Consider the following 15654-nt stretch of genomic DNA (forward strand, 5'->3'; position numbering starts at 1 on the left):
ATGAACCATTAAATGGGAGATCTCTGTTTCTTGCTCTCTTTTTCAAATAAACAAAAATAAAAACAAATGAATGTTAATTGATAGCACCCACAAACTTCACAACTACTATAAGGCCTTGAAGTTCTTGCCAACTACTGCAAAACTATCTATTGGAGGGGTGGAAACACAGTGAGAAACACAGCAAGTGTAGGACTCAGGCTAGTTCCAGGCAACTTAAAAGTCACGCTTACATACCCACGGATGTTCTCAAATCATTTACACTATATAGTTTGGGAGGAAAACAGACTGTCTGGTATAAATCATTTTGTTTTGAAAATTCTGATCAATACTGCTTTGGTCAAATAAAATTTTATTTTAATAGAGTGAACTGGTTACTAATGATTCTTCAGATTTTTTTTGAAAAATAATTTGAGAATAAGAAGTCATTCATTAGATAGCCAAATTAAAACCACAAGCAATAGACCTGAAAGAGACTCCAAAATCTTGGCCAATTCCATCATTTTGTAAGGTCCAGAAATGTTAAGTGAGTTGCCCCATTTCAGAGATGAAACTGAAACTCAGACCTCTCAGCTCTTGGACTGACAAGATTCTCTCCATTATACTTTGCTACTACCCAGGGAATTGAACACAACTAAAAAGAATCCAAGACTTAAAATATATTGAAACTAAGAAAATAAACCAATAGTCTACAAACAAATCTGAATCTATTTATTGGAAAGGTTTGGGGAAAAGAAAACTTAATGCTACAGTTTTTGTTTATTGTGGGCTGGCCTATGAATACATGCTATTTAAAAATATAAGTGTTTGGGGTTGGCACTGTGGTGTAGCAGGTAAAGCCACCACCTGCAGTGCCAGCATTCCATATGGGCACCGGTTTGAATCCTGGCTGCTCCACTTCTGATCCAGCTCTCTGCTATGGCCTGGGATAGCAGAAGATGGCCCAAGTCCTTGGGCCCCTGTACCTGTGTGGGAGACCTGGAAGAAGATCCTGGCTCCTGGCTTCCGATCGGCACAGCTCCAGCCATTGTGGCCATTTGGGGAGTGAACCATCGGATGGAATACCTCTATCTATCTATGTCTCTCCTCTCTCTGTGTAACTCTAACTTTCAAATAAATAAATCAATCCTTAAAAAATGTTTTAAAAATTGGGGAAAAAAAGCAAGTGTTCCTGCTATAGATTTTCCTGTTTTGTGATTCTTCTGTGTGATATTCACCCTATTACAGGGATTACAATGCTACTCATGGCCCCATGATAGGAGGAATGAAAAAGTCAAGCTGTATACCCAGGTAACCTAAAATACCATGCTATCAATATGTGGCTAAAAGTCAATGTCTCTCGGTTCTTCTTGAAGCCACCCTCCTGCTCAGAGATATGACCGGAAGCTGTAGCCTGCCGTGCTAACCTTCCTCCTGCTCAGAGATGTGACCGGAAGCTGTAGCCTGCCGTGCTAACCTTCCTCCTGCTCAGAGATGTGACCGGAAGCTGTAGCCTGCCGTGCTAACCTTCCTCCTGCTCAGAGATGTGACCGGAAGCTGTAGCCTGCCGTGCTAACCTTCCTCGCGGCAGACAATGCTCTTTTGTGAGCTCAGGCACTGGCTGTCAAAGGAGTCCTTTGTTTCTGTTCCGCATCTCCACTTTCCTCGAGCCTCACCTGGGATAGTACGCAGTGTAGTTCATGAAGAGCTGAGTGCCCGCTGGGTAGTAGGCCGTGGAGGGCTGCAGCGCACGTGGATTCAAAAGCACAGAGGGCTGATAAATGGCAGCTTCAGTAGGAATCACCGCTGCAGGGGCTGGAAATGTGTAGGAAGGAGGAGACAGGCCTAAATAAGCAAAGAGAGAGTCTTTGAGACACGTTTGTAACAGCTGACATGAACGTCCTAGCACTAAAGCCATAAAGCCACTGTTCCCTGGGTGCATTTAGAACAAAGAGACCAGGCAACATCCTTTTGATTATGTAGGTAACACACAGAAGTAAACATGAATGCCACATTGTCAACCCAAAGAACCATTCTCAGGCTAAAATTTAGAAAAAAGCATCGGGGAGTCTCAATCTTTTCAACAATCCCACAATATGTGATCTTTGTTGTTTACACTAAGAACCTGTTACCACCAACCAACCCTCAATGGAAGGAGACACAGGACTAGCATTTGGTGTTTCAACCTAAAATGCTGGATTGTTTTTTTCCTGAGTCACACTCCATCTTGTTAGCTACCTTTCAGAACACCAGGAATGGTTATGATGAAACTCTCTGTATCAGTACCACTCTGCCAGGGCAGATTGTGCGGAGAGAACGGAGCTACAAGGAGATCGTCTCTGCTATTCCCACCAAAGGCAACTCAGAAGATGGGCTCTGCAGCTAATCTGTATCTACAGAGCTGTCAACAGAAAACTCCAATCCGGGAAACAGCCCTGAAGTCGTGGAGGTGCAATTCCTCCTGAGAGTCTGCTGATAAAAGCTGGCTCAGATAAAATAGAAAACGGGCTCAAACTCTTTGCCTTCTGGTAATTCAACATCTCTTGGGCTCCGAAACACCCTTCCTTCAAGACCACTCCCCGCTCACTAGCTTTAACCTACGGGAGGAACACAGCTTCCCATGTTATCTGCACCTAGTAGAGGAAAAGCTGAGTAATTTGGGTTCCTGACTTAAAGTTCGTCTAAACCTACCCTATTTTGCAAAGAACAGGGGCCCAATGGATAACTTTTCACATGAAAAACCCCAAGATGACTTCAAACTGACTTTGGTTCTTAGGAGTTTCTACATTTTCACGAAGATGAACAAGATAGTCATCTGAATATGGATATGTAGACTGAAGGCCAACATTCAAATTGTGGTGCTTCTTTCACATTCACCAGAAATCATGCTACATGTTAGGTGCCTATAAACCTCAAAATTATAATCCCTGGCCTTAAAGAGCTCACAGAAAAGGCCAACAGCACAAATTAAGGCACATAAATTTTACAAAAAATTTTACAGTTTGTGTTCCCATTCTGCGTTCAAAATTATCAAGCAATTCTGTCTGGGAGAGTACCTCAAACCTGTAAGACACACACATACTAGGTATCTGTCTCTTCTGCTTTGGCACAATGACAGACATTTTTGATAACCAAAGAGATCAGGCTGCTAAGATTTGGGAATTATTCAAATGAAAGGTTAACCATTCTTATTTCCTAACAGAATTTGATGTGTATACAGCTATAAAAATGAAGCTCGACTTACAGTGTTCATTCCCTATGAAGTCAAGCAACAAACATTAATGAGACTCAAGCAGCCTTTCCTTGCCAAATTCAGAAACTCTTTTGTGGGGAAAGAAAATAAATTATTATTTTAATTGCTTCAGTCCTTGATATTAAAAATGCAATTCCTGTGAGTGTCATTAGGCAATTACTTAAACTGTGTTGCCAGGAGAAAAAATACATTAGGACAGATCTAATATTAGTATGTATAAACTGAAATTCAGGTTTCTTAAAAAAATATAAACTATTCCACTATAAAGGCAAATGGTCAGATTTGGGTTAAAAACTTTAACCTCATTTTTGGTAAGTATTAAATGCAACAAAACATAGGAAAATATATTCTTAAGTGAAATATGTTTTAAATTTTTTCTATTTTAGGGCGTGTGAGGGGGGAAAGGAAAGAAATAAAGTCCATTTTTCACCAGGAAGAGACTGAAACAAAAGGGTATCAAAGCAAAGGCATTTGGGTTACAAAGAATGGAGAAATTCCTTTATCTCACAATGCTTAATAGATTATCTCTAAAGGACATTATAGAGATTAGTGACATTATCATGGCTTATGGACAGAAAACATACAACTATGACTGCTTTAAGATACCTTCTTAAACTCAATCATAAATTTTTAACAGTTGATACTCATTAATGACCAACAATCAGATATTCACCAACAGCAAGCAGCAGGTACATGGATTATTAGCGTTTAGGAATTCCAAGGGGTAATAAGGATTAAGCCCCACCAGATGTTCTACATATAATGCTCAAACAGGTTTAGAGGTACAGTTTCCTCTTTCCTAGAGAGTGAAGCCTGGAACTTGCCACTTTATTGGAATCATGTACATAAATCCAGTTTACTTTCTCAGTTATCTTTTCACCGTATTTCAAGTACTGTATTCTTTAAACATACCCAACATGCTTAACAAGGTATGTCTTAGTTATAAGTATAAAGCACATTTAAAAAGATTCAGGATTTAACCTTCGATCCCCAAATGGTTCTTAGTCACTAACTAGAATTGGTCTCTAGACTACAGGGCTTATTCCTCTCAAATAGGATTCCAGATGGCTTGTACCCAGTTGCCAAGGAGCAAGAGAATGGCTTGAAATTAAGCACTGATCCTGTGATCCAACGGAAACTTTGGCTTGTTCACATACGCATTTATACTTTTCACCAACTCGCTCATTCCAGGGATCCTGGGGGGAGCAATAGGAAAACTCTTCAGATCATCGTTTCCAAAAAATACTTGATGGTCAAAAAGGTAAATGCAAAATGGGCATCAAAAACACCCTTTTAAAAGCTTAATATGTTAAAAAAAAAAGGGGGGGGGATCCTACCATAGGGTATTTTACCTTTATATGCGCATTGAAATATTTACATAGCCAGGTTGCCTCCCAGAGTCAGTGCTTATCTGGAGCACACTAAGCTTCAGAAGTCAAGCGCTTATCACTGGAAAAGCAGGAATATAATTTGAAAGGAGGTTTTATAGCATCTCTAAGTATGGGTGTCCACAACCAAGGTCTTCAATGATTACCAGATACTACTGATTGTAGATGGGAAAGCCTGACATGACCACCTCACCTGCCTCAGAAAGAACCAGGGCCACAGAAAAGTATGAAAGCAGCTTAAGCACCTACCAGCATACAGCGTAGAATAGCGCCAAGACCCAAGAAAAACTTACATGGTAACTTACATGGCGGTGGGGATAAGCCATTTCGATTTAAAGTGCCCCCCATTAACACAAAGTTCATCTCCTCAGCTGAACACTGAAAGACTTCAACATATCTGTCCTTCATGGTTTTTTTATGACACTTCTGTGCAGCCATAAATGCTCTGTCCGCAGACTTCATCTGGATAAAGGCATCTCCTGACGGGCGGCCCTGAGTGTGTGGGGGAAGAATAGAAACAAAAGGAGACTGTCTCCTTCAACAAGGAAATAAATGCTTGCTTACAAAACATGCGAGTGGCAATCACCCACACTACCGACATTGTAGCTGCAAAATCCGGGTGACAAGTTTGATCTACTGAAATCTGATTTGCATTTCATCACCTAATCACCAGAATGGCCCACAAAACCTTGAAGAAGCAGTTTTGAGAGCTCATAGCTGAAAGCGATCCCTTTTTTGGTTTCTGTTAATTACTATCAGATTTATAGAGTTTTGAAAGGGTCTCCTTGTGACTGTGGTTTGAGTATAAGATCGTATGTTGGATTTTTCCCTCCTCTTCTGAAAAATCTGATTAAATCTCACTGGACTGAGAAAAGCCAGTAACAGGGCCACTATCAGGGCTTTCCATATCTTTCTCCAGCCAACTGAACAAACCAGTATTCTTGTGGATCTCAGTTGTAGGTCATCTCTGACTTGCCACATCCCTTTCACACTTCCCTTGTCCCTGCAGCCTATGTTTAAATGGGCTTGAGGGTACGAACTGAGACTGGCAAGGCAAACTGATGGCTGGTGAGAAGTGGATCATTAGCCTCGCCTGGGAGCCCTTATCTTACCTCCTCCTTCGCACCACCACCTTCAACTTTGTCCAACCATTCATAGTCATTTTCCATTCATGATGGCTTACTAGAAGCTTGTATTTAAAACCAAGCCTGTAGCTTTCTGCTCCACAGACCTAGAACACCTTGGTTTTACTTAGTGTTAACATTTCATAGCGGAGGAAAAAATACAATCAGTTTATGCAAGTGGTTTCTTATTTTTATGGTCCTCTCAGAAAGTTGCTTAGGAACTACTTGGTCCAAATCATTACCATGCAAGTTACCATAAGAGTTACCACACCAGGGAAATGAGCACAAACCCCACTCCAAGATGGAAATTTAACATCTTTAAGACAGCTAAGAGTTGTCCATCAACAAAGAACATTTTTCCCAAGTGCAATCACAGTAAGTCACATGGGTTAATAAGAGGCAAGTCTGACTACTGTTATTGGTCAAAGAGTAATGGCCCTAGGTTGTTAGAAATGGTGACTCAAAAAAGAAATCAAGTTATATCCTGGTGATGCTAAACTGTGAGGAATTTTACTGATAAGGACTCCTACCGTAGAAGTATGCTGAGAGCGGACTATCACGTCCAAAGTTGGATAGCTTAATACTGACTTAGGAGTTAGAATGGGCAGGTGTTGGTGAAGAAAGCTAAGCCAGGGGGGCCAGCATCGGGCGCAGCACGTGAAGCCACCACTTGTGACACTGGCATCCCCAAGCTGCAGCGCTAGTTTGAGTCTTGGCTCCCCCACTTCCAATGCAGATTCCTATTAATGCTCTTGAGAAGACAGCAGATGATGGCTTAATCACTGAGGCCCCTGACTCCCACCAGGGAGACCTACATAGAGTTTCAGGCTCCTGGGTTTGGCCTATCCCATATCTGGCGGCTGTAGCCATTTGGGGAGTGCATCAGTGGATGGAAGCTCTCTCTCTCTCTCTCTCTCTCTCTTTCTGCTTTTCAAATAAATAAATATCTTTTAAAAAAAGAAAAAGAAACTAAGCAAGGGCTTTAGATGTTTGCTGATTCTGTGTATCCAGAGGCATGTGCTTCCCAGTGATATAAAATAACAATTAGGAAAATGACCAAATCTCCAAGGGAAAAGGTAGGAAATCAGCAGTATCACAAAAATTACGGTAGGGGCCAACATTGTGGTATAGAAGGTTAATCTGCCACCTACACCTCAAGCATTCCATAAGGATACTGGTTCGATTTCCTCGGCTCCATTTCCAATCTAGCTCCCTACTATTGTGCCTTGGAAAGCAGCAGTCCCGTGCGCTGGCAGTTGTGTCCATTTGGGGAGTGAACCAGCAGACTGAAGATTGAACTCTCCCCCTCTTTCTGTAACTCTGCCTTTCAAATAAACACATAAATAAATCTTAAAATATAGTATTTTTAATAAAAGTCCATATTCAACCCATAGTGCTCAGAAAGCATTATTAAAAATAAAACTTTGCTTTTAATAAAATGTTCTAAAGTTTTAATTACAACTACTTACTTAGCTTATAAATTTTCAAATTTCTTCCGACTTACAACAGCATAAAATACTTATAAATTGTCCAACTAATATGATTAATTATGTTAAACTGCAAATCAAGTAACACCAATCTGGATAATACTTCACACTTCCATACTCAAAGAATTCAGTTAGATTTTGATGGAGGTTTCTAATTCATTAACACACTCAAATGCCAATTATGACCCACATCCTTCTAGCTGGTGTGGCTACAAATACTGAGTGTGCATTCTCCTGAATCTAATACGATGCCTTACATACAAATGAATTACATCAAGCCATTACTGAATAGTTCAGAGGCAAAATGCTCTGAACTACAGGCATGCGTATCTATGTGTCATCCATGGTTATTCTAATAGAACAGGAGTTTATTTTTAGGTGTAATAGGAAAAAGCCATTTACGTTGATTTTATATATGGCTCCTACTGATAATACAAAGGTTAAGTTTGATGAAGGAATCAGACCTGAATTTGAATTATCACACTACTGGTAGCATTCTTTCCAGAGTCACCCTAAAGCCCACTTTCATTTGTCATCTTTTTCCTTAAATACTTAGCATAAACCTGAGGAATATTTGCACTTTTTTATGATTTTTTTTAATGTATTTGAGAGGCAGAGTTACAGACAGGGAAAAAACAGAGAGGGAGAGGTCTCCCATTTGCTGGTTCAATCCCAAATGGCCACAAGGTCCAGGGCTGGGCCAAAGCCAGGAGCTTCTTCTGGGTCTCCATGTGGGTGCAGGGGCCCAAGCACTTGGGCCATCTTCTGCTGCTTCCCTAGGCCATAAGCAGAGAGCCGTGTCACAAGAGGAGCATTCAGGACATGAATCAGCACCCATATGGGATGGATGCTGGTGATGCAGGTGGAGGCTTAGCCTACTACGCCACAGCACCGTACCCTGCAATCTTTTTATTAGAAGAGTCTTTGAAAATCAGAAAGCAGAGGCCAGTTAAATTTTCTAGGCAGCACCTTTCTTACCTGGTGATTCAATACCATGTGAACCCCGTGTGTACGAATATCTGTAGAGAACTCCCCCAGGAAGTCCAGGATATCCTCTATCGTGGCGGCGTAGGGAAGACCTCGAAGGCGTACACAGTCTCTAACATTTGTAGGAGGCACAAACTGTTGAGGTAGTACTGGAATAATGGGAGGGGTTGGAAGTGGAATGAGAGGGGCCGAGGAGAATCGATTCAGCACCTGTTCTCAAAACAAAGCAGAAGCGAGTTAGAGCCTTTCTACTGCCAGCCTGCAGACCTACACGGGAAGCAGTGAGAAGCCTGCTAGAAATGCAAACTCTCCACTCCAACCTTGTAAATACAAGACTGTTTACTTCCAGGTGATTCATAAGTACATTCAAGTTTGAGAAGCACTAAGGAAGGAAGCCATTCACGCATTTTAACTTGCAAAGCATGATACCCACTCTTTCTTCAAATACACAACGAGACATACACCACACACAATGCAATGCCCTCAGATTGAGGATGTGTCTACCTGGACAAACCTATCACTATTTCCCTTAGGGTAAGTATCTTAAAGTTTGCCACTTTTATAAAAATCTGGACATGTTGCTAAATGTGGCCTGCAGTTGCAATTTATTAGATTTCATTTCACTGATTACACAATAGTCCCATTAATATTATCTTCATAGTCCACTTCTAAACCCAAGAAATAAAGAGAAAGACTCTATACAGAAAACACAGGCCTAACATTGACTTTACTTTTATTTTTTTAAAGATTTATTTTTTACTTGAAAGTCAAGAGTTACAACAGAGAGAAGAGAGGCGGGGGGTGTGTGGGGGAGTCTTCTATCCACTGGTTCGCTCCCCAGTTGGCCGCAATGGCTGGAAATGGGCTGATCTGAAGACAGGAGGCAGGAGCTTCCTCCAGGTCTTCCCACGTGGGTGCAGGGGCCCAAGCACTTGGGCTATCTTCTACTGCTTTCCCAGGCCGTAGCAGAGAGCTGGATCAGAAGTGAACCAGCACTCATATGGATGCTGGCACTGCAGGTGGCGGCTTTACCTGCTAAGCCACAGCGCCAGTCCCCCAATAATGACTTTAGATACTAAAATTCTGGGGGCGGCATTGCGGCATGGTGTGTAAAGCTGCCACCTGTGATGCTGGCATCTCATATGGACACTGGTACAAATCCTGGCTGCTCCACTTCTGATCCAGCTCCTTGCTGATGTGCCAGGGAAAGCAAAGGAGGATGGTTCAAGTGCTTGGGCCTCTGTATTCACATGGGAAATACAGAGGAAGCTCCTGGTTCCAGGCTCCATCCTGGCCCAGCCTGGCCATTGCAGCCATTTGGGGAGTCAATCAGTGGATAGAAGATCAACCTTTCCCCCTCAGTCACTGTAACATAGCCTTTCAAATAAATAAACCTAAAATATTATATATATATGTGCATATATATATATAAAATAGTACATGACATAATGGCTGGATAATTTAAAACAGAAAAAAAAATTTGGTGACCAGAAAGATCCATATTAATTTAGTTTCCATGTGAATCTGAGACGGTGCAAAGACAAGATGTTGAGCGTTATTTTAGATTCATGGAATTCAACCATCTTGAGATTGGATTATGGTTGGTCAGGTGCATTTTCGAGAAAAATTGTCCTGGGCAAAACCCTTCCTGCAGGGTTTTCATCCATCTTTGTCTTAGAGCATGTCAGCTACTTCACAATACTAAGAGCTAGGTCCTGGTTTATGGTATCCACAGATTTTGAGCGACTTAACCACCACAGCCTTTAACATTAAATAAACTGAAAAGAAAATAATCAGTGAGTCTTTCTCAAAAATGTGGACTAATTTCCTCACTCATTCCCTGTGTAGTTGCTGTCAGAATAAGAGGTGATTAAAAACAAAGAACAAAGCACAACCAAAGAAATGCTATAACAGAGACACAAAAACTTGACAAAAAAGTACCAAACTATGCAATCTAGATGCAACAAAAGCATAAGGTGATGAACAAGAACAGAAAAACCAATGTAGTAATTGACAAATTCAGGACAGGAAATGGCCAAACACAACACCTGCCAAACAATAGTTAAGCAAGTATTTATTGAATGAAATGATTATTAGTGATGAAGAGAAGATAGTGGCAAAGCCACATTGACACTTGGTAGGCAAGTCAACTGGGATGGAGAAATGGAGAAGCAGCTTACCCATATCCAAAGCCACTGTATGAGATCCTAGTAGGTAAGAGCATTCTTGAGCCATTATTTTAAGATTATAATATACAGTAGGTTGCATAAGCTAGACAAAATAATTTGATGAACTCACAGAAATAATAATAGAGTTAAGTATCCTAAATGCTTGCAAAAGAGACCAAAAGAATCATTAAAAGGATTCTTTCACTGTGGGAAACAAGCAGAATAAGTTTGAAGAGCTGTGTAAAGCAGCATATATGACGTCATCACAAAGGAAATACAAACTGACCTCTGAAGACGTGTGCAGATGATAAGCCATGAAGAGTCAAAAGGCATGAGATCCTACAAATGGCTTCATGGCCTGGATCTTAGTACATTTTGGAGAAGTGACTGCCCCATGTTGTGCCTTAAAAATAACTCTGTGCAGCCAGCATTGTGGCACAGCAGGTTAAGCAGCCAAATGGCTACAACGCTGGCATCCCATATGGGTTCTGGCTCAGGTACTAGTTACTGCAGTTCCAATCCAGCCCCCTGCTATTGTACCCAGAAACGCAGCAGAAGATGGTCCAGTACTTGGGCCCCTGCCACCCAGGTGGGAGACCTGGTTGGAGTCCCAGGTTCCTGGCTGATGCCTGGCCCAGCCATGGCCATTGTAGCCATTTGGGCAGTGAACCAGTAGATGGAATATCTTTCCTTCTGTAACTCTACCTTTCAAAACCAACAATGTCAGGTGAAGCATTGTGGGACAGTGGGTTAAGCTAACACTTGGGAAGCTCACATCCTATATCAAAGTGCCTGGGATCAAGTACTCCCTTGCTTCCAATCCAGCATACTGCTACCCTACCCGGGAGGCAGCAGATGATGGCTGAGGTACCTTGGTTCTTGTCATCCATGTGGGAGACCCAGAGTTCCTCGTTCATGGCTTTGGCTTGATCCAACCCTTGCTGCTGTGGGCATCTGGGGAAGTACACCAGTTGGTAGAAGATATCGCTCTCACTCCCTGTGTATGTGTGTGTGTCACCTACACTGTCATGCCAATCTTTAAAAACAAATCCAACAACTCTGAATGCTAAAGCTAGGATAGAAAGTAACCAGTAGGCAAGAAAGTGATGAAGCCTTTTAAGAAAATACAATTGGCAAGATGTTAAAAACCTGAAAACTTGACTAATTATGAGAATTCTTAGGAAACTTATGTGTATGTGGAAATTTCTTATGGTCAGGAAAAAAGCAACCCAAGTATACAATAAAGGAATTTCTAAATAAAGTCTGCATTCAAATGTACAATAGAGAAACTTTAAGAAGTATTTACTTTCATGATATACATTTTAGACATGGTTAAGCTTTCAAGACATGTAGTAGTTTTGAAACAGAATGCATAAATGTCTCTACAGCACTGCTCTAGTTATATCAAGACACAGTATGGCTTCTTTTGATGGAGTCAGACAATTTTCATGTCCTTGGACTCTCTATACTCTTCAAATTGTATTTTAACATAACGACTAGCATAAGGCTGTTTTCAAAGGAGAAAAGAAATATACTGTTGCCACATCATCTTCAAAACCCACCTGCTGAACTTCCGCTGCAGTGCTCCTGAAGAGTTCAATGTATCTTTTACCCAACAAGTCCTTATGCTTCCTCAATGCGTTCTGTGCATATTCTTCACAAGCAAAGAGGACAAAAGCATCCCCTGTAGGCCTACCATCTGGGTAGGTGACAAACAGAATGCCTTCCTTCCCCCCTGTGATAGGGCAATGCTGTCCAAAGAAGGCCACCACTTCTTCAGCAGTGGCTGTGAAAGGCAGCCCTCGCATGCGTACAATGACTTGATTTTCCTTGGAGAGAAACTGTGCTACCTCATTGGATGTACCTAGGGAAAACATAAGGAAGCATGGGGAACAAAGAGTTAAGACATCATCTTTATTCATTCAAACTCTAAAATTCCTGGCATTATCTTGAATATATAATTCAGACCCACACTCATACTGAATTCATAATGATTAAGAGCCTAGGAATTAGGAATCTCTTTTCCCTGAACATCAAACTCTTTCCCTATCATTTTCATAAAACACCCCCTCTTAATTGAGGAAGCTGCTCAGATAATCAAATCATGGAACAACCATCTATCTTTTTTTTTTTTTTTAAAGACAGGCAGAATTAGAAAGTGAAAGAGAGAGACAGGCAGAAAGTTCCTTCTGTTGGTTCACTCCCAAATGGTTGCTACGCCGGGCACGCTGTGCCGAACAGAAGCCAGGAGCTAAGTGCTTTTCCTGGTCTCCCACATGGGTGCAGGGGCCCAAGCACTTGGGCCATCCTCCACTGCCTTCCTGGGTCACAGAGAGCTGGATTGGAAGAGGAGCAACCAGGACTAGAACCTGGTACCCATATGGGATGCCAGCGCCTCAAGCAGAGGATTAACCAAGTGAGCCGGCCCAACCATCTAACTTTCTCATGGAGAGGTGGTTAAGTCATCCAGGTCCAGGAACAAGAATGCCTGGGTCCAATCTTGGTTTTGGTGTTTGCTGAGGTCTGACCTTAGTCAAGCTTAACCTCCATACTTTAGTTTTCTTACCTGCAAAATTGTCTACATCACATGTTGTGAGAATTAAGTAGCTTAACATATATATATCACTACGTTTCTATGCCTTTTTGTTGTTATACCCTCATTATGGTGTTTTTTTTTTTTAATATTTCTTTTATTTATTTGAAAGAGTTACAGACATGAGGAAGAGACAGCTCTTCCATCCACTGGTTCACTCCCAAAATGGGAGTCCATATGGGATGCTGGTGTTGCAAGTAGCGGCTTGACCACTGACGTCATAATGCTGGTCCCATTCTGATTACTTTTAAGAAAAGCTCAAACATATTTAAATATATTCAAGCAGCATGGGAGGGGAACTTTTTTTCTTCCAAGGATCATTTGGACATTTATTTTATTTTAAAAAAATTAATTTATTATTTGAGAGGCAGAGAGAGAGAGAGGTTCACATCCTAGATGGCTATGATGGCTGGAGCTGGGCCAATCTGAAGCCAGGAGCCTGGAGCATCTTCCAGGTATCCCATGTGGGTACAGGGGCCCAAGGACTTGGGCCATCTTCTACTGCTTTCCCAGGCCAAAGCAGAGAGCTGGATCAGAAGTGGAGCAGCCAGGACTAGAACCATCACCCATATGAGATGCTGGAACTGTAGGCAGTGGCTTTATCTGCTACACCACAGCGCCAGCCACTATTTGGACATTTATAACATTGGTAGGCTATACAAAATTACCAACTTAAAAATGAGCCTGCCATAGATTTACTGATTCTGAGTCCCATCTATAGTTGCCTTAGCAGGGCCAGACCAAATGATTTCAAAGGGCTTAAAAGACCTGCAGGCCAAATGTTCCCATCACTGAAGCAGAGAGATTAGGATAAGGAAAATATTTGGCACACAGTCTCAGTGTTTATCAACATCACCGATATAAAGCTTTACATACAGTGTGGTCACGTAGCAAATACTCAAAAGCACATCCTTCAAACTCATGCACTATGAACATTTTCCCTTAATATCAAGTTCCTAGCATGCCACCAACATACAATGAAATCCTAGGCAACAATGTGAAGATGAGTTCACTCTGCCATCCCAGTTTGCAGTGCACTGAACATGGACCCAGGTAAGAGCACAACAACTCCAAATACTTTTATCTTCAGCTAACATCAGACATTGCTTTTGAGCTTTGGAAACTCTTCTAAACTCAAAGTCCTAAGTTTTAAAGGCTGAAGTGGAGAATGTCTAGCCTGAAGGCTACATAAAACCCTGGAAATCCTTTGGTTTAGCCTTCCAAGGCAACGACAGGCAGGACTCAAAATTCAACACATTTATAGAATGCTAATTTTTAAGCTGATAATTTTTTATGGCCTGTGAATGTTAGAAATATCCTAGTGCTCCTTGGCAGAAAAATGTTTCCCAAGGTTCCCCACACCAATCTAAAGAAATAAGTGGCAGAACAGAAATATATCAAATTGTGCCAACAGGACTCCATTACTGCAAAAATTTAACCAGGGCTACCTAATGTGGGGATGCAAAGTTCTCCATATTTAAGTAAAAGTCACCTTAATATAATTTGGCAATAGGTGTAATTTTCTTTTTAAAAGATCTAGAATTCTTCGATTTAATCATTTTTTTTTTTTTTTTTAAAGAGGCTTTATTTCTTTGAGAGGCAGAGATGAGAGAGCAAGTGAGAGTACAGGAGAGCTCCTAACCAATGGTTCACTGTCCCATTTGCCTACAATAATTGGGGCTGATTGGAGACCACAGCCAGAAACAGAAAACTCAATCAGGGTCTCCCACAGGGACGGTAGTAAGTCAAATTTAAGCCATAACCACTGCCTCCCATGGGTAACATTAGCAGAAATCTTGAGTATGAAGTTGGAGGTAGGAATAGAATCCAGATATCCTACTTTTCCGATTTATCCAGTTAATGTTTTATGCATTTGTTACTTTTAGGTTTTGAAGTGGCAAATCACTTAAGAATTGGATCAAGAAGGAGGAGTATGGCTGAAGTCCTTGGGCACCTGCACTCATATGGGAGACATGGAAGAAGCTCCTGGCTTTGGTCTTAGGACCAGTCCTGGCAATTGCAGCCATTTGGGGAGGGAATCAGCAGATGGAAGATTTCTCCGTTCCTCCCTCTAACTCTGTATTTCAAATAAATAAAATAAATCTTTTTTTAAAAAAAAAAGTTATTTGAGAGGCAGAGAAAAAAAGAGAGCTCTCATCCACTGGAACACTCTCCAACTCACAATGCCTGCAAAGGCCAGGAACTCAGACCAAGTCTTCCACCTGTGTGGCAGGAAACCAACTACCGGAGCCATCATGGCTGCCTCCTAGGGTCCATCATCAGCAGACTAGAACTGGAAACGAGCTGAGGAGGGACGCACATGTTGTAACTACTAGGACAAACACCTGCTGCCCCTGTATAGTACAATTTCTTTAATAAAGTTTATTGATTTATTTGAAAGGCAGAACAACACAAAGACAAACACAAAGTCTTCCATCTACTGGATCAGTCCCCACATGACCACAATGCTCAGGCTGGGCCAGGCCAAAGACAGGATCTCAGAAACGCATTTGGGTTTTCCACATGGGTGGCAGGGACGCAACTACTTGAGCCATTACCTGCTGCCATCAGCATGCAGTGAAATACCTAAAGAATACTCTGACTGGAGCTAGCACTGTCGCATAGTAGGTTAAGCCTCCACCTGTGACGCCGGCATCCCATATGGTCACCTGTTCAAG

General features: G+C 41.6%; 1 protein-coding gene across 1 annotated transcript in view; it reads right to left on the reverse strand.

Moving 5' to 3' along the window:
- ESRP1 (epithelial splicing regulatory protein 1) overlaps nucleotides 1-15654 on the reverse strand; it is a 63200-nt gene that overhangs the window by 22118 nt on the left and 25428 nt on the right. The window contains exons 10-13 of the mRNA XM_062189500.1: nucleotides 11946-12247; nucleotides 8207-8425; nucleotides 4923-5109; nucleotides 1653-1821 (exon numbers count right to left, since the gene is read on the reverse strand). Of these exons, the coding sequence (XP_062045484.1) occupies nucleotides 1653-1821; nucleotides 4923-5109; nucleotides 8207-8425; nucleotides 11946-12247 (877 nt within the window). The remainder of the gene's footprint in view (nucleotides 1-1652; nucleotides 1822-4922; nucleotides 5110-8206; nucleotides 8426-11945; nucleotides 12248-15654) is intronic.

The sequence above is a fragment of the Lepus europaeus genome, chromosome 4, assembly GCF_033115175.1.
Source record: "Lepus europaeus isolate LE1 chromosome 4, mLepTim1.pri, whole genome shotgun sequence".
In the NCBI taxonomy this organism is placed as follows: domain Eukaryota; kingdom Metazoa; phylum Chordata; class Mammalia; order Lagomorpha; family Leporidae; genus Lepus; species Lepus europaeus.